Source organism: Salvelinus namaycush, chromosome 18 (assembly GCF_016432855.1).
Source record: "Salvelinus namaycush isolate Seneca chromosome 18, SaNama_1.0, whole genome shotgun sequence".
NCBI classification, from domain to species: domain Eukaryota; kingdom Metazoa; phylum Chordata; class Actinopteri; order Salmoniformes; family Salmonidae; genus Salvelinus; species Salvelinus namaycush.
This window is the reverse complement of record NC_052324.1, coordinates 5,567,285-5,586,549: the sequence shown is the minus strand read 5'-3', so window position 1 is coordinate 5,586,549 and position 19,265 is coordinate 5,567,285. Positions and strand designations below refer to the sequence as shown.

Genomic DNA, 19,265 nt, shown 5'->3' with positions numbered 1-19,265 from the left:
TCGGGGGCCGTAATGTCTGTTGGCACTCTTCTCCCTGGCACTTCGTTGGTCCACTAATGTCATTGGTTGCTAAGGAAGTGCTCACATTTGATTTTCAGCTCTTAATCACTTCCTGTTATGAAGGAAAACACAGGAACCAGCATACATTCACGCCTCTAAGGACCTGAGTTGTATGCTTGCGGGTTCTTCCTCAGTCCCACATACAGTCCCTTTGTCTCCTAGTGCTATCAGGGCCAGGGGCCACTTTGGCAACGTGACGGTGTTCTGGCGTCTTTATGCCAATGACACAGCCCTGGAGCCTGGTCAGGAGTTCACCAACACCTCGGGCTCCATCACCTTCACCACGGGGGAGGAGACCAAGCCCATCGTCCTGGAGGCCATCTCAGACAAACTCCCCGAGTTCAACGAGTTCTACGTCCTCAGGCTCATCAGCATCTCAGGTAAGGGGAAGTGTGAGTGTGAGGCAGATATGCGCCAGGTGAGGGATGTGGGACTGACCTACTGAACTAGTAGTACTCCTGTAGTAAGTAACAGACTCACTCACACACAACACGCACACACAAGCTCACACACACGCTGACGCCGTACTCACACATACACTCACACGCACGCATACGCCCATACTCACAAACACACACAAACGCACACAGACAAACGCTGCTGTCCCATGTATATAGAGACAGTAGACACTGGACCGTCTTTCACACTGTGTATTCATATACTCTATTCTTCATATAGCTCATTCTAATATATCTACTACTGTACATTTCATTTTTGTTATATTGTCTATAAACACTGAGTTTACAAAACATTAAGGACACATCCATGACATAGAGTGACCAGGTGAATTCAGGTGAAAGCTATGATCTCTTATTGATGTCACTTGTTAAATCCACTTTAATCAGTGTAGATGAAGGGGAGGAGACAGCTTAAAGAAGGATTTTTATGTCTTGAGACAATCGAGACATGGATTGTGTATGTGTGCCATTCAGAAGTTGAATGGGCGAGACAAAAAATGTAATTGCCTTTGAACGGTTATGGTAGTTGGTGCCAGCTGCAATGCTGCAGTTTGCTGTGTATTTATCAAGAATTGTCCACCATCCAAATTACATCCAGCCAAGTTGACACAACTGTGGGAAGCCTTGGAGTCAACATGGGCCAGAATCCCCATGGAACGGGGGGGGGGGTGGTGCAACTCAATATTAGGAAAGTGTCCTTAATGTTTTATACACTCAGTGTACACCGCCTGAGTGTTAGAATAAGGCTATGAAGTAACAAAATGTGGAAAAAGTCAAGGGGTCTGAATACTTTCCGAAGGCACTCTATCTTACTGGTTTGTATACGCATAGATTGCATTTGGATTACTGATACAATAGTTGTTAACTGGATTCGTCCGGACATGAATGATTTCTTGTTTTTAAGTTTTTGATTATTATGTGTGTACTTGTTTGACATTTTTAGCTAGTAACATAAGCATTTCACTGCACCCGCTATAACATCTGCTAAACTTGGATCTAATTTGATTTGATTTAGTATGTTCTTGACTAGAACATCAACATATGAGCCTTAAAGCTACCTATGTTCTCTCAGTTGAAGTGGGGTGTTATGGGTTATTCCTAAAGTACTCTGTGTCACGTTACAAATGTTGTTGATACCAAGCATTAACCATTTTCTGTCCGGTGATATTCCATAGGTGGTTACCCCGGAGAGGGCGGCCGATTGGCTAATACATCCCTCAACGCCCCTGTCCTGATCCCCTTTAACGATGACCCTTTTGGAGTGTTCGCCATCGCCGTCGACAACCTGGACCAGGAAGTGGCTGAGGACATCCTGTCAGAAGAGGACATGTCGGATGTCACTTCCTTCACCATCCTGCGGCAGCAGGGCACCTTCGGGGAAGTGCGGGTTGCCTGGGAGATTGTATCTGTCCGTTTCCCTCTCGGCCTCCCTCCCATGCAAGACCTCCTCCTCAGCGCCTCCTTCCCAAAGGAGGTGGAGCTCAGGCCCCATTCCAGGAGGCACCATTCAGGCACCGACGCCTGGTTCTTCTCGGGCCTTCAGGGTGCCTACGGCACTATCAGCCCAGAGGAAGGGCCTGGCAGTCTTGCTAACTTCACCTTCTCAGCCTGGCTGGTTTCCAGGCCGGACACCAACGGCTTCATCATGTCCAAGGGCAACAGGAACGGGACGCTGTACTATGGGGTGAAGGTCCAGACCAACGAGTCCCATGTGAGTGTGATGCTGTACTACACAGCCTTGGGAGCCAACAGCACGCTGGTGGCCCGGGCCACGGCAGAGAGGTTTGTGGAGGACAACGTGTGGCTCCATGTGCTGATCACGGTGGATGATGGGATTATTGAGTTCTTCCTGAATGGCAACCTTATGCCCAGAGGGATTAAGAGTCTCAAAGGAGAGGCCATCACTGACGGTGAGTCCCAATCATTTCATTATCTCTTGAAGTTGGAATCCTTAGTTGCTACTGTACATCTATTTTGGGACTTAGAAATTAATGATACAAACCCATTCATTCTGGAAGAATGTATCTTACAAATGCCTCGTGAGTTTATTTCAACTGTCATACCCCGATCAGAACCCAAAATACAAGCTTGTTTTACTGCCAGTGTTTGTAAACAATGTAAATGTAAACAATCACTGTATAGCCTCGAAACATGGTTAAAACTATCATTTTGATATCATGGACGGTCAGTCCTTGCATCCCTAGCTCTGTCTTTGAATTTAAGAGTGGTTATATTTCTCCAGGCCTATACCTCAGCTTTTTTACCAAAACACAGACGGGGTGACTGCTTTGTTATTGTTTCAATTAAAGTCCTCCTCCAGTCTCCTTATAACCTCATTTAACACCGGATTTACTTAACAAAATGCACATCTCAATAGGTGGTGCAGGTACAGCATGTCATGATATGGCACAAGTGGGTGGGGGGGAGAAGGGGCTTTCCACTTTTGTTCTCTGTTGCTCATCTATTATTCTAAAAGCATGGGGGGACGATGATGACATCACATTTGACCATCAGACCAACTCCTTGAGTGCCATACTCCTTGAAGTTTGCAGTTGTGTTTGCAGTTGTGTAAAAACATATATACAGTATATATATTGTACTGATTAAAAAAGCAATACAACTGGCCTTCTTTAGACTAGTTGAGTATCTGGAGCATCAGCATTTGTGGGTTCGCCTTCAAGACTTTTGGAAAGTAATTCTTCACGAAGCTGGTTGAGAGAATGCCAAGAGTGTGCTGTCATCAAGGCAAAGGTTGGCTACTTTGAAGAATCTCAAATATAAAATACATTTTGATTCATTTAACACTTTTTTTGGTTACTACATGATTCCATATGTGTTATTTCATAGTTTTGATGTGTTCACTGTTATTGTACAATGTAGAAAATAGTACAAAATCAAGAAAAGCCCTTGAATTAGTAGGTGTGTCCTAACTTTTGACTGGTACTGTGTATATATATATATTTTGCTCAAAACATACCCTTTACCATGTGTGTACTGTATTTATATTTGGGATATCGTTTTCAACAGGAAACATTCAAAATCGCTGGAGGACGTCTTTAAGGATTCTAGCTTTAAAGGCAAAAGTCATAATACTTACAATTGCGTTATTGTATAATTTACACTTTCCGACTACAGTGACTTCAATGAAGTCTAGCCTCTCTGAGCCTGTTCCCGTGAGGTGTCTCACTCTCAGCAGACAGAGGCTTCCCCAACAATCTGACGTCACCGGTGGTCCGTGAGTGACCACTGTGGGACCCTGCTCCTCTCCTCACTCTTGTGGCCCACATCTGGTCAGGGAGGATCTATTTAAAACCATGCATTCCACCCAACCCCTCTCCCTTTGTTCAGACGTACAGAGATTCTGCAATGCTTGAGCGAGCGCTTAGCCGCCGCACTGGTGGACATTGTTACAGGCAGAAGAAAGCCGACGGCGGTTTTCTCCCCCCCTCAGTAACTGAAGACATAACGGGGCTATCTGTGTTGATAGATCGTCTCTGGTTAACTTCAATCAAAGGGATACAAATGCGAACGTCAGACACGTCCGACCTTGTCAACTCAACCGGTGTTTTATTGCTTTGTCTGATGGCTTTGTCAGGGGTCACCGTCGCAAGTTTTCTCAATTGGTCCAGTGTTCTGCTGTTCTGCTGAGTACTGGTCAAGCCCTCGGTAAGGTGGGTCATCATAGGGAATGACCTCTGAACTAGTTAATGGTTTAATAATTGGCACTGCAGAGATAGGCCTATTGATGATGCGCTGTACCCACTTTTTTCCACAGAGTTAGAGATGAAGACAGATTTGGCTTTGGAATACATTGCTCTACACCTTTTAAGTCAGCATGGTAGCATGAAACCATTCTGGAATGGATACGCTGTTCAGTACCTGCTTGTCAGCTTCTCTGTATACAAAAAGCCTCGCTTTTTTGACAGCAGCATGACCACCCACTGTTTGATGTTTCTCTGAGTGTATTCTGCCTCCTGTGTTTGTGTTGCAGGTTCAGCTCCGGTGCGGATCGGCTCGGACCCCTACGGAGAGCAGCGCTACACGGGCCTCCTGCAGGACCTGCGTCTCTACCACAGCAGACTGAACCGCTCGGAGATCCACGAGGTCCACGCGCAGCCCGCCAAGATGGACCTGAGGAACATCTCCGGCTACCTGCAGTACTGGCAGGGCGAGAGGCAGAAGGCCTTTGTGGTGGAGGTGCGGGACGACAAGGAGGAGGAAGGGGAGGAGCTGTTCTACCTGCAGCTGGTGGCGGCCCATGGGGGGGCGCGCCTCCCCCTCCCCCGCCCCACCGCCACCCTGCGGGTGATGAAGAGCGACAACGCCAACGGCTTCTTTGGCTTCACCGGCGCCTGCATACCAGACGTAAGACCCGCACACACTCACGAGCACGCACACACGCACGCACGCACGCACATGCACGCACTCACGCGAAAGCACTCTCACACACGCACTGTATATGATTTACAGTATAAATGAGACGCCATTGACACGATTGAGATGAAATGTACAGACCATGTTTACCAACTCTGGCGGTCCCTGAGTTTGACAGACACATCAGCAACAGTGATGTGAAACACAGAGTAGAATGGAGACCACACAAGCACATTATCCACACATTCTGTAACTGGCTTTGATCCAGCATGTCTCCTGAGAGTATGGATATTTTGTTACCTAGAAAGACATGTAATCGAAGGCAGTTGTTAGTGAGTGCATATCCTTCTGCATATTTAACCAGTGTTTACGGCTGGGTGAAAGTGTGCTCTCTGCCCTTTAGGGAGATTGCATACAGGTGTCTAATGGCTCCTCTCAGGTAGAGCGACAGATGGCAGAGCAGCTAAGGGCATTCCTATGGAACTAGAGTCCCGGTAGCACAATAGGTGGTAGACCAGGGGATGGCATTCCATCAGAACTAGGGTCCCTCTTAACGCTGCAAGGGGACAAAGGGACTCAGAGGCATGCGGGGCTATCGGGTGGACTCTCTGCAAATCACATCTTGACTGTGCAGGAATTAGAGGAGGGCTGTCCATAAAAGTATTTCTCAAACCCAAATGTTCATTTTTGGAATGAGTGGTTGTCAGTCTTGAATTGGTAACGAACTACCGTATCTTGCAGTGGAAAACATGAAAATGTCCAAAATGATTATCTTTCTGTTTTTAATTCCAAGTTTGTGATGCCTTGTCCATGTTTTGTCATCAAATAAAAGTTTGTGTATGTTTTAAAATGTCTTAGTTCAGGGAGCATCATTAATAATCATCATCTCTTTTCTCTATGGCCAGACGACAGAGGAAGGCTCCACCATCTCCTGTGTTATTGAACGGACGCGTGGGGCTCTGGACCACGTCTATGTGAACTACACTGTCACTCAGCTGGACTCAGACAGCCAGGCTCAGGCCAACCAGGACTTTGCTAACGCCAGCGGCTCTGTGCTCTTCCTGCCCGGTCAGCGCTCTGAGGTGAGGGGGAACACCCAGAGTACACACACACACACACACACACACACACACACACACACACACACACACACACACACACACACACACACACACACACACACACACACACACACACACACACACACACACACACACACACACACACAGAGACACACACACACATACATACAGCCTGGGAAAACTACCCTGCACTCCTCAATCATTCATGAGCTAGGGAAACCCCACTGGTACACCTGTAGAGCAACCCTATACATATACGAGAACATACAGACACACACACATTGCATATAAATGCAACTGCAAGAAGTTCAGACTATAGGAAAGTTACAAACCAGTCAATATAAATATTTTACCATGCATCTACATTTCTGGCCATGTTGAATCCCAGATAACTATTTTCATCCATTCAGTGGTGGTGTTGTTGACTTCTAGCCCCACCTAGTGGCTAAAAGGAAACTGTTGTCGGAGTAACAGGTGCCTGCTAATGATTAGGCTTAGTCTAAAATCTGACTACAGAGATCAAAGCCTGAAAATACATTATGGATATCTACACTAGGACTGATTTTAGATTAGAATCTTCACTCTCATGTGTTATGACATCATCTCCCTGCGACTCCCAGGTCCTGAACCTGCTGGTGCTGGATGATGACACCCCTGAGTTCGCTGAGTCCTTCCAGGTCACCCTGGTGTCAGCCGAGTCAGGTGACGGGAAGCCAGGCTCTACCCCCACCAGTGGGGCCAGCATTGACCCTGACAACTCAGCCACCACTGTCACCATCACAGCCAGCGACCATCCCTACGGTACAGAGAGGCATACACACACCACTGTGCCACCCTACTAGAACGTCAAAAGGATACTCATCTTCCCAGTTTCCACCCTTAGTTGCACTAATCAAGAACTGAAACAATCTGTACAGCCACATAGTTAAAGGGATAGTTTCGTGCTAGCTGTACTTTCCTGTCTTTGTGCTAAGCTATTTAGAATTGCCTCGTGAAACTACCTCTAACTTCTTTCATGCTGGACGCAGAGACATTAAAATGGTTATCCACGGGTTCATCTGACACCTTTTTTTTTTTCAATTTAAAGTTTTATTAAGTTTTCAATCAACCAACCAAACACATTCCACATTCACAGATGTGACAGACTTAAAAAAAAATAATAATAATAATAGAAAATTGTTTTATATATATATATATATATATATATATATATATATATATATATACACATATATACATACATACATACATACATACATATATATATATATATATATATATATATATATATATACACACACACACACATACAAATAATAATTATAACAAAATTTAAAATATAGAACTTGCAGCAGCACTATCAAGGTTCTTATTAGCTATTTCCAGCCTTAGCTGAGATGACGAGCCAATAATTCGTTTTTAGATTTTACAGCACCTTACACAACACGCATCTGCTCATCTCCCTGATCCCCCCCATTCACTCTGTCCAATTTGAAATATAGTTGAGTAGTGGAGACCAGAGTCTATCAAACTTGGGCTGTCTCTTGTGGAGGTCATAAGTGAGCTTTTCAAGAGGGAGAAAGTCAACAATCTGGTCAATCCACATTTTAAATGTAGGAGAGGTACTAGAGGCCCACAATAGAAGAATACATTTCTTAGCAAAGTATGTAATGGTCATGAGCACATTTTCTCTGTCAGGATCGAGAACAAAGTCCTGCTGGGCATTAAGAAGATAGAGACACGGGGTCATATCAAACTGTACATCTAGTATTTTCTGTGCAGCAGTATGTATAGATTGCCAAAATCTGGCAATCTCTCTACAGCTCCAAAATACATGCATATAGGTTCCACTTTCAGAGGTACATCTTTTACAGTTAGGAGAAATGTCTGTTTTCATTTTATGGAGTCTCAAGGGAGTGTAATAAAATTTGTACAAAAATTTGTAATTAGATTCTTTAATTTTTACATTAGTAGAGGAGCAGTATACCCTGTCGCAAACCTCCGCCCATAACTCATCACTGATAGTCACACCAAGGTCCTTTTCCCAGATTATTTTCAAAGGAGTAAAGGAGGAGCCTCCTTTCTCAGAAAGGAGTCTATAGATATAAGATATTTTGCCTTTAATGGATTGTGCTGTGACAAGAAGGGTTTCAACTTCATTCAACTGAGTTCTAAACCTCCTCTTGGAAGTAAATGAGGAGATGACATGTCTAATTTGAAGATATTTAAAAAAAAAAAAAAAAAAAAAAGGGATCTTGGCACATTGAATTCACTGCAGAGCTCTTGAAAGGATTTCAGTGTAGTGGTCTTCTGATGAAATAGGTCTGAAAAGGTCCTGATTCCTAGAGTATGCCAAAGATTAAAGTTGGCATCCCTCAGGGCTTTTGGCAAGTCTGGGTTGCCTACTATAGGCGAGTGAGAACATATTTGGGAGGAGATGCCCAGGTATTTCTTACAGTCCCTCCACGCTAGTAGGGTGCTGTAAACATCTGACACCTTTTAAGAGAAACATAAATGAATTTCAGTCAGCCCTGCTTACAACCTACTTGAAAGGTTCAGCTTGGGGCATGACTTGAAAACAATGTAACAAACTGCTATTGGTGTGAGTTAATAACTGACTGTTATACGGTACATGTGTCATCACAGACACAATGGAGCCAAAACAAATGACCACTCAAAGTTAAGGATGTTCCCATGTTGTGAATGTATGGCGAACATTTCGTGCATTGAGCCTCTCTCTCTCTCTCATAATCTCTGACAAGCGTATTGTTCTATGAGGCTGGATGAGCAGCTGTTGTGAGTACTGGTACCCCTCTCTCGCTCTCTCCCAGGTCTGATCCAGTTCCAGTCCAGCCTGCCAGCTGAGGGGATGATCCGCCCGGCAACAGAGCCTGCCCATGTCACGGTCAATGAGGAGGACGGAGAGGTCCGCCTGCTGGTGGCCAGGGCCCAAGGCCTGTTGGGAAAAGTCATGGTCGGCTACAGGACCTCACCGTTCACCGCAGTCAGCCCCGAGGACTATGAGGTCATTTCCAGCCTTCCTTATCCCGTAGACCAGGGTCTCAGGCAGACACAGGGATGGATGGTTACTGGAGATCTGTGTATTCTCACATAAATCACCCTTAGAAACCAAGGCTTTATAAAGCGTGATTTACTTATGTATGTTTAATAAGGAATAGACCCATAATAATTTCCTAGTCAATCCTCATACTTGGCTATCTGTTGCGCTTTTATTTTGAAATGATAAAGACAATAATAAGACATACCCGTACATAAAAGCCCAAATGATAATGGATGACAATTCCAGTGTGTTTGAGTCACTAGACTCGCTCCCTGGATAGCTGTTTGGCTGTGTCTACACAGGCAGCCCAATTCTGACCTTTTGCCCAATTATTGGCAAAAAAGCTGATCTGAAAAAAAACCTATGAGTGGAAAAATATCAGAATTGGTCTGTCTGTGTAAACTCAGCTAATGATGTGAGCTTATGCTAACTACCCAAGCTAACCTCTTGTTCCCTACCTGGTCTGTCTCTACCTGTTCCATGGACCAAACAGGACTCAGATGGCGTGCTAGACTTCCTGCCAGGAGAACGCTTCAAGTACATTAGTGTGATGGTCATAGACAACCCCGTGCCAGAGCTGGACAAAGTGTTCAGAGTGGAACTCTACAACCCTGATGGAGGAGGTAAGACACACAAATACCATTGGTTGATTGATTCATTGATTGACCGGCCAATTGGTGATGATCTTTTTTTACCTCCTCTTCTCCTACTTCAGATAATTGTTCGAGTTCACGTTCCTATCCTGTAGTCATATCCTTCAGTATTTCCCATCCCTGAGATCCTGTTCTAACTGATCCTTTGCCTGTGTTCTGTCACATTGTGTCCTTGTGTGTGCTTGTGTGCTCCTCCTGTCTGCTCCTGTGTGGTCTTGTGTGCTGTGCTCCCCAATGATTCCCACTCCTCTGGTGTGATCCTGTGCGATCTCAAAGTGGATCAGTTCCTTCGGAGTGAAGGCAGTGGCAGTGGAGAAAGTGACACTGAGTTTTTCCTCCTGTCCTCTCACCACCGCGGTAAGATCACTTTCCCCTCCACCGCCCCTCCCATTCTTTTTAGACTCCACCTCTTCCCCTAAGCCTATGTATTGCTGTGTGTGTGTGTGTGTGTGTGTGTGCCTGTCTTTGCATGCTGGTGTGTGTGTGTGTGTGTGTGTGTGTGTGTGTGTGTGTGTGTGTGTGTGTGTGTGTGTGTGTGTGTGTGTGTGTGTGTGTGTGTGTGTGTGTGTGTGTGTGTGTTTGCATGCCTGTATATTTGTGTGTATGGTATTTACATTGCAATGGGGCCAGTGAGTAGTGACCAGGGAGATTGGTGTGGGAAAAGCAAATAGGCATTATATTGAGTGGAGGGCAACAGTGGTAAGTGGTGACCAGAAATGTCACAGACCCCCAGGCTCATTGTTTCTCTGTCGGGGTCCACCCTCCACCTTATTAAAAACCCACAATGCACTGCAGTGTTCAGTGCTATTATTTCAAGTGGATCAATGGAATTCAACTGGAATTTCGTTTTAAAATGCACACTAGGAAAAACTTTCGATGACTCATTTTAACAAATTGTAACTACGAAAATAAGGGTAGTCTTTACAGTTGTGTGACGGTTTTTCTATATAGCCAGCCTGGGAGTCGCCTCCCACATCACCGTGACCATCGCTGCCTCTGACGACGCACACGGAGTGTTCCAGTTGAGCCAGGACTCACTGTCTGTCAACGGCACCGAGCCTGAGGAGGGACACAGCACTGTGCTCCTGCAGGTCATTGTGTGTGTGTCTGTATGTCTGTGTGCCTGTGTGTGTGTGTGTATATGTGTCTATGTGTGTGCGTGTGCCTGTCTGTCTGTCTGTCTGTCTGTCTGTCTGTCTGTCTGTCTGTCTGTCTGTCTGTCTGTCTGTCTGTCTGTCTGTCTGTCTGTCTGTCTGTCTGTCTGTCTGTCTGTGTGTTCCCCTGACAGTAGGTTGTAAACTCTCTCTTTATCCGTATCAGGTGGTGCGGTCATCCGGTGCCCTATCCAACGTGACTGTATTCTGGGAGGCTGAGGACAGCTCTGAGGAAGACCTCATCAGCAGGGCCGGGAACATCACCTTCCACGTGGGCCAGACCAGGGGGGAGATTGAGCTACAGGTGGCCCAGGATGAGGTGCCGGAGCTGGACAAGAGCTTCGGCGTGTCCCTGGTCAACGTCTCCCATGGGCGTCTGGCTGTGAGGACTGAGGCCACTGTGACAGTGCTGGCCAGTGACGACCCCTACGGAGTGTTTGTGTTCTCAGACAGCAGCAGGCTGGTGCGCCTGGCCGAGGGCCACACCCTGGTCATCCTCACCATCCACAGGCAGAGGGGGCTGATGGGAAAGGTACGCGTGACGTACGGAACCCTGAGTGAGGCTGACACCGCCCCCTTCATGACCCCGGGTGTGGGCAGGGCCAGTGAGGGGAACGACTTCGTCTCCCTCCTGGAGTCGGTGGTGTTCACGGCCAATCAGAGTGAGGCTAACGTAACCCTTCGAGTGCTGGATGATGATGACCCTGAGAGGGACGAGTCTGTGTTCGTGGAGTTGATCAGTGTCAATCTCATAGAAGGAGAGCAGGAGAGACTAAGTAAGTCACATTTCCACGTCCCAACTATGAATCTCGGGGCCTATAGTCGTCACATGGTCAACATGTGTAGCTGAAATATGAGATTTTTGTCAAACCATCCGCTTTTCCATGTTTCTATCTTTCCTAGTTGCCCGGTCTCCTCGTCTTGGTCCGAAGGCTGAGATCGTGGCCCAGGTGATAGTGGAGGCGAGTGATGACGCCTTTGGGTTCCTGCAGCTGTCTGCCCCGGCGGTCAGTGTAGCTGAATACTATGTCGGACCCATCATCAATGTGACACGCACCGGGGGAATTTTTGCTGACGTGTCCGTGAAGTTCAGGGCCGTACCAATGACTGCCAGAGTTGGTAAGTCTGGTCTACATTTTATCTCAATAGTGTTTTGTTATGTTGCTAAGCATGTACAGTGTGTGTGTGTGCGTATGTCTGTAATAATGTGTGCGTGTGTGTGTGTGTGTGTGTGTGTGTGTGTGTGTGTGTGTGTGTGTGTGTGTGTGTGTGTGTGTGTGTGTGTGTGTGTGTGTGTGTGTGTGTGTGTGTGTGTGTGTGTGTGTGTGTGTGTGTGTAATAATGTGTGTTTCTAACAATGTGTGTGTCAATGCAGGTGACGACTACAGCGTAGCGTCCACTGACGTGGTTCTCCTGGAGGGGGAGACCAGTAAGCCTGTTCCCATCTACATCATCAACGATGTGATTCCTGAGCTGGAGGAGACCTTCCGCATCGAGCTGCTCAACGTGACCACAGGGGGCGCTCGACTGGGGGCGCTCACTCGCACCATCATAACCATCCTGCCCTCTGATGACCCCTTTGGGGCCTTCGGTTAGCTCACGTCTCTCTCACACACAGAAATGCACTCACATTAGCCGATAATTTTGCCGGACAAATTTTCTGCAGAAAAACCTTGACGAAGTTTTAAGGCTGATGCGCATCGCAAGCTGCTCTTAGGATTTGGACAGTTTTGACTTCTCAACAGCAGCGGCTCACTTTGAGCAGGGCGAGGTCCGCCACAAACGCAAGTAAATTAGATGCAAACTATTGTGTTCGTAGACAGCCATGTTTTGTTGTAAAATGTTCATAAAAATACCCTATAGGACAGGTTGGTCGGAAATTATATTATACAAATATTATATTTCAAAATTGTGTTTTATTACTGTGGGCAACTTGCTCTTCTAGCCTAAATGTTTTTTCCGTTTTTTAAATTATATTCATTTATGATCTATAGCAGGGATGAATACGCAATGGGCAATGTTTTGCTTGGTATAAGAACATCGTTCTACTTTATTTTAGTACAAGTTTAAAGGCACATTATTTATTCTGTTATGGAATTTTTGATATATATATTTTTTAATTGAACCTTTATTTTACGAGTCAACTCCCTCGTTCAGGGGCAGAACGACAGATTTTGACCTTGTCAGCTCAGGGATTCGATGCAGCAACCTCTCGTTTACTGGCCCAACGCTCTAACCACTAGGCTATCTGCCGCCCAAAATGAACAGCCAGTGCAAATGGATGTCTGGTCAATTTCTCAAATGTCCGCCCTGGTAAATAAAAATCTTGCCGGCGCCAATCGGAAAACTGAAACCTTGACACACACACACACACACACACACACACACACACACACACACACACACACACACACACACACACACACACACACACACACACACACACACACTATACTAGTCTTAAATATAGTGCTAAAATATACAATTGCTCATTCAAATCCGATTACAGTATATGCACGATACTGACGACATCAGCAAACTGAAGATTCCAGCATGTTTCCTTTATCAACAAATGACGTTAGACCTCATAAAAGTACTGTTTGTGTTCCCTAGTATTTCAGGCTGCTCCTGTCACCATAGAGGAGCCAGGGGCGAACTCCTTTGAGGTGACACTGCCCATCGTGCGTAATGCTGGGACCATAGGGACCGTGGCCATCCAGTGGCGAGCCACGGTCAACGGCAGAGCAGCAGTAGGGGACCTCCGGCCTGTGTCAGGAGAGGTAATCTTTGCGCCCGGGGAAACCACTAAGACGTTGAAAGTCGAGGTCCTAGCAGACGATGTGCCGGAAATTGAGGAAGTAAGAAATGCAATCTTTTTTTTTCTTCATTTCATAACATTGTTCTTATTTTTTGCCAAAGAAAGGATTTGTATGATTATATTTACGATATAATATAGAGGCCAATATAATATACAGTCTGTCATTTTTCCTCTAAACGTTCTGTGCTTTTCAGATAATCAAGGTGGAATTGACTAGTGCCACTAATGGAGGAAACCTTGGAATAGACAAAACAATCAATATTACTGTCCCAGCCAATGACAACCCGTATGGGACGGTCTACTTTGACCAGTATGTGTATCGTGTGCAGGAACCTCTCGAGGGAATTTTTATGGCCAACATCACTGTCCGTCGAAGGTTTGTCCTTCAGTTTGAGTTCTGTCCTCTTGCAGTATTATTGCATCTCCTTACCTTGGAATTTGCAGTGAATCGACATGTTGCTACTATTCAAACAGAATTCTTAACTAACTCTCTGTCTCTCTCTCTCTCTCTCTCTCTCTCTCCTTCATCACATCAGTGGTGGTTATTTTAGCCAAGTGGAGGTCCTCTACAGCACCTCGGAGATAGACATAGTGAGCATGGCCCAGACTGAGGGCCAGGACTTGCTGTTGTACTACAACCCCCCGGTGTCAGGAGTACCCTCTGGCACCCCCCGCAGGCCTGTCAACGTCAGCTCTCAGGGAGACCCCCTGGCTGCCTGTGCTGCAGTCTGCCTGAGGGAGCAGGCCTGCCAGGCCTTCTCCCTGTCTACCCCTGGGGGCTCGTCCCCCATGGCTTCCTGCACCTGGGTGACCAGCGGGGCTGCCCAGCTCACCCCGTCCACCCAGACCCTCACCTATACCAAAAACACCACGGCCGCCGCCGTTCTCTTCAGCTCGCAGGCCGTGGCGGGTAGCGACTACACCACCATGACAGCGCAGACGGCCATCTTGGAAGACGGCTCGGGTGTGGCCAACCTGACCGTTCCCATTCTGATGGACAAACTCCCAGAGATGGACGAGAGCTTCTCCATCCGCATCCTGAAGGTGGAGCTGGTCAACTTGACCGTGGCTGAGAAGAACCTGCCCTCCATAGGGCAACCAGACAAGGCAGTGGTCACCATAGGCATGAACGGGGATGCCTTTGGGGTGTTTCTCATCTACAGCCTCAGTCCTAACGCTACAGAGGATGGGATCTATCTGGAGGTGAGAGAGGAGCCACGCGTCTCAGTACCCCTGGTCATAGAGAGGAGGGGGGGCAGCCTAGGACAGGTGACAGTGGAGTGGAGGTTCGTGGGCGGAATGGCTACACCGGGCACTGACTTCACCGGGACTGGAGAAACACTTGTCTTTGCCGACGGTAGGTTTAAAAGCTAGTACTGCATAATGCTTTTTGGATATGAATGTTATTTTGATTGTTCAGTATATTGTGTTCTCTCCACCCAAAGGCGATTTGAAGAAGACCATTGAGATAGTGATTGCGGACGACTCGGAGCCAGAGGACAGCGAGACCCTGATGGTTGGCCTGGTGAAGACGGCGGGAGGCAGCCGGATCCTGCCCAGCTCCGACACGGTCACCATCGTCATCCTGGCCAACGACAACGTGGCGGGGGTGGTGGGCTTCCACACAGTCTCACGCTCTGTCATGGCCAGAGAGGGTGGGTGTAGTACAGGGGAACCTGTACGTCGCTTCAGTGAAGCACGCCTCAACCGAATCACTGTGTGAATTATTTAGCTCTGCACCGAGCCAGTGTACCAAGCAGCCACTGATGACATAATGACCTCTGCCTCCCCTGATAATAACACCTGTCATAATGCATCAGCAGATAACTGTAGTAAGCCGAAAATTCTCTTCTTTTGAATATCATGGCTTCGTGATCACAAATTCATACGAGTGCTGTTTGTAGAGGGCAACACAGCTACCGTTCCTCAACCTCATCACTTCGCTTTCCGTGCGTTCGGAAACATCCAATGAATTAATGAAGGAATGCAAGGGATAATGGGAGGAGCACGTTGCAACAGGTGGCACATGTAGTAAGTTCCAGGCATGGCTCATCGGGTATGCATGACAGAGCCCTTCCACTCTTATCTGTGGCGAATACTTACACCACTTCCTAATGGATTGATTCTTTCTGAACCACCTACAGTAGCTCAGGAAAGACCTTCGCAAGGCTGTAATCAAAGCCTGTATCCTGGTCTACTAATCTAAAACAGCAAACTACGGGCAACATTTTGCACACAGAATTGGCAATGAGAAATAACTTTAACATTTCACGTAGACAGGAAGGCATACTGTATAATCCAGTGCAAGTTCCAAATACAGCTTGACATATTGCGCCATATGTATTACTTTAAAAGGTGACTAACGTGTGTGTGTGTGTGTGTGTGTGTGTGTGTGTGTGTGTGTGTGTGTGTGTGTGTGTGTGTGTGTGTGTGTGTGCGCGTGCGTGCGTGCGTGCGTGTTGTAGGGGAGATGCTGTCCCTGCTGGTGACCAGGACAGCTCCTGGTCTGGGGAACGCCACCGTGGACTGGGCCATCCAAGGCCCCCGCGTTGCCAGGACCTTTACACATACCTCAGGACTACTATTCTTCACCGAGGTAAACAAACTGACCAGGGTTCCTCCTCAAGGAACGTCTTTGACTGAAGTCTGTCTCGTGGTTTACATGCCGTGTCCAGTGTTCGGTTCATTCTGTTGTACGTGGTGCTTGTTGTTTTCGAGCGTCTCCTGTCCCTCACACAGGGAACACTGAACGCTACCATCGTCCTCCAGCTACTTGAAGACGCAACCCCTGAGGAGAATGAAGAATATAGGGTGGTCCTGTCCAACATCCACACTTACGGTAAATCACGTTCCCTGGCCTTGGCTGACAAAACGTAACAACATGCACATTCCAATCTCGCCTATGGACTTGGATCTCTATTTATTTCCCGTTTAGTTTGACCATGCTAGTCATTTAAGAGCATGTTTTTTGGTTTACAATGACTCTATGCAGCATGGATCAGGCATAGAGGTTGCCATAGCAAAGAGTTTTTAGTCTGTTCGACCCCGTAACCTCTGAGGCTGGAAATGAGTGTGACTAGTGTTTGTATGGATATTATCCGTCAGTGTTCTGTTCTCCCTGTCCCTCAGGTGTTCTGGTAACGGGTCACGCAGCGCTGGACATCCAGGGGCGCGAGGCCGTGGTTACCGTGGATACCAGTGACGAGCCGTTCGGGATGCTGAGCATCGCCCCGTCCTCCCTCAGCCTGAGCACAGAGGAGCGCGACGGCATCCTCAACGTCTTCATCAACAGAGAGCTTGTGGCTTCAGGTCAGTCTGGAATAGGGATTTGGGACTAGCTAGCGGCGACAGAGTTTTTCCTGATCGCGTGATCTGACCAGGGAAAACTCCAGGCCTTAAGGAGGAGAAAAGTTGTGACTATACTGTACATTTGATCTGTTGTCTCAAAACAAGATTAGCCGCAAATGCCGCTATGTTAATTAATCCGATGTCACCCAGTAACTGCTATTAGTTAACTGTTACGTGATCTAACGTTAAAGAAAATGTGTTTAAATATTTAACAGCCAAGTATGTGTTGTTGTTCTGTGTTCAGGGGCGGTGAATATCAGCTATGAGACGGTGCGAGGGTCCCTCCAGAACCTGTCCCAGGTGGAAGGGGGCGGCGGCCTGGCTGAACCAGGACAGGACTTCCTCCCTGCGTCGGGCTCAGTGATCCTGCAGGATGGACAGACTTCGGTGGCCATCCTCATCACGATACTAGACGTAAGGCCACCACCAGGGCTGGGCTCAATGCCTTTTGAATCAAGTCAATTCATCAAATAAGCTGACCTTCCAATTGCTCAAAGCTCCGTTTTCCTCGATGCTTCTCTATGCATTTTTAGGGGGAATTGGAATGCCAGTTTACTTGCTATATTGACTGAGTTGGAATTATCTCCAACTCTGGCCACCACAGCAAACACGGTCCTATTTCTCTCATTTGACTCTGGCGGTACTCTGGTAGGCTAAGTGTAGTATGCCTATTTGTTTCATTTTCCTAGAATTCAAACAGTATAAATGTAGCAGACTATATGTCAAATGATATACATTTATTTTTCCAGGATGACGTCCCCGAGTTGCAGGAATTCTTCCTGGTCAACATTACGTCTGCAGTACTCATCACCACCCTCTCACCTGCCCCTAAACTAGGTATGCTGTGTTTGGCATTGTCCCGAAATGGGCAACTAGGTTAATCACAAACAAAGCATTCTAAATGTGCATGGTTTTCCCACAGCGTCACTTTTAGTTCTACATGTAATTTGATGGGTTTTCCAACCACTCCCTTTTTTTCTTCTGCCCTAGACTTCCTGTTATGTACTGTAAATTCCCCTTTCATGTTCAATTCTGTGTAATCTGTGTTGTATCTCTTATTTTCTCCTCTCTCCTTTCATTTCTCTTCTATTCCATTCTGTGGGATGAGTAGAAGTTGTATATTTTACACTGAAAGGTAACATATATTTAGTGTTTATTACAGTATAATGTTTTGCATTGTGTAGTATGGCATAATGGCTAATATGCGATTCATTCACTGTACATTACGTTCAACGGGCACAGTTTTACCATTGATCTGCAAATATGTCCAAAATGTAATTGGCACTACTGCGTCTTGTGTAATCCTAACCATAGCCCATTTTGTGAATGGGTAACTTCAGAAAACAACGAGTAGACAGAATACAACACAGACTGGAGATGCATAGGGCCCATCTGCCAGCCAGCACTCAGTGGCTACAATTCTTCTGATTGATTGATGCCTCCATGATTGAGGGGCGGTTGGGATTTGGGTCGAGCTGAAAAACACTGTGGTGAGCAGTGGGAATGCCAAACCATACACTTTAAATGGCCCTCATGCTGTCTGTGCCCAGAGCGAGAGATAGACAGACAGTAAGGACATTAGAAATCAGTCAGCGCGTACTCCAACTCTCAGCTGGCTGCATGTGAAAAGTGAATGGCCCTCGTCTCCTCATCTTGTGCTCCTATTGTAGTGTCAAACAAGTGCTTCCTGTCCTCTTTAGATGCTCTGGCCCACGTTTTACGATCATAGTGATCATGCTGAAGCTAATGCTATTTTTTTTTTTATGATAGTATTACTGGATCAAGACTTTAGGACATGAGCTACCATTCCCATTGTAATGTTGCCTTTTCTCTTCAGACACCCAGGGTTTGGTGGCAGAAATCAGCATTGGCGCCAATGATGGAATTCGAGGTGTCATTGAATGGACAAACACTAAGTGAGTGGCTTTGTGTTCAACCTCTCATTCACAGTGATTTTCCTCCCCTTTTCCCCCCCCCTTTCTCTCCATTTACGAGATGCCCTCTGTTTCTAAGAGCACCTGTGGCTGTGCAGATATACCCAGAAGCACTCCCTCTACTCTATCACATTTTTCCTCACACGGACTGCTTGGCTGAGAAAAGCCTACACTGCTCTCACTTTTTTAGTAGGATCTGTTTTTCTTTTCCCTTTCATGGCTGTTAATCAACAAATCCCCCAAGTCACGACATTTTACATTTATATTTTAGTCATTTAGCAGACCCTTATATCCAGAGTGACTTACAGTTGCATCCGTCTTCA

At 46.5% G+C, this 19,265-nt stretch overlaps 1 protein-coding gene across 1 annotated transcript in view; it reads left to right on the top strand.

The window, feature by feature from the left end:
* The window catches only part of adgrv1 (adhesion G protein-coupled receptor V1), a 171,100-nt gene that overhangs the window by 25,197 nt on the left and 126,638 nt on the right, over positions 1-19,265 (top strand). Inside the window, exons 18-39 of the mRNA XM_039013161.1 lie at positions 223-440; positions 1,694-2,428; positions 4,510-4,883; positions 5,798-5,974; positions 6,595-6,775; positions 8,806-8,999; positions 9,529-9,658; positions 9,965-10,045; positions 10,640-10,779; positions 11,009-11,618; positions 11,746-11,961; positions 12,218-12,433; positions 13,456-13,700; positions 13,855-14,036; positions 14,197-15,017; positions 15,106-15,315; positions 16,126-16,256; positions 16,400-16,499; positions 16,790-16,969; positions 17,253-17,422; positions 17,758-17,845; positions 18,846-18,924. Coding sequence (XP_038869089.1) covers positions 223-440; positions 1,694-2,428; positions 4,510-4,883; positions 5,798-5,974; positions 6,595-6,775; positions 8,806-8,999; positions 9,529-9,658; positions 9,965-10,045; positions 10,640-10,779; positions 11,009-11,618; positions 11,746-11,961; positions 12,218-12,433; positions 13,456-13,700; positions 13,855-14,036; positions 14,197-15,017; positions 15,106-15,315; positions 16,126-16,256; positions 16,400-16,499; positions 16,790-16,969; positions 17,253-17,422; positions 17,758-17,845; positions 18,846-18,924 — 5,478 coding nt within the window. The remainder of the gene's footprint in view (positions 1-222; positions 441-1,693; positions 2,429-4,509; positions 4,884-5,797; positions 5,975-6,594; positions 6,776-8,805; positions 9,000-9,528; positions 9,659-9,964; positions 10,046-10,639; positions 10,780-11,008; positions 11,619-11,745; positions 11,962-12,217; positions 12,434-13,455; positions 13,701-13,854; positions 14,037-14,196; positions 15,018-15,105; positions 15,316-16,125; positions 16,257-16,399; positions 16,500-16,789; positions 16,970-17,252; positions 17,423-17,757; positions 17,846-18,845; positions 18,925-19,265) is intronic.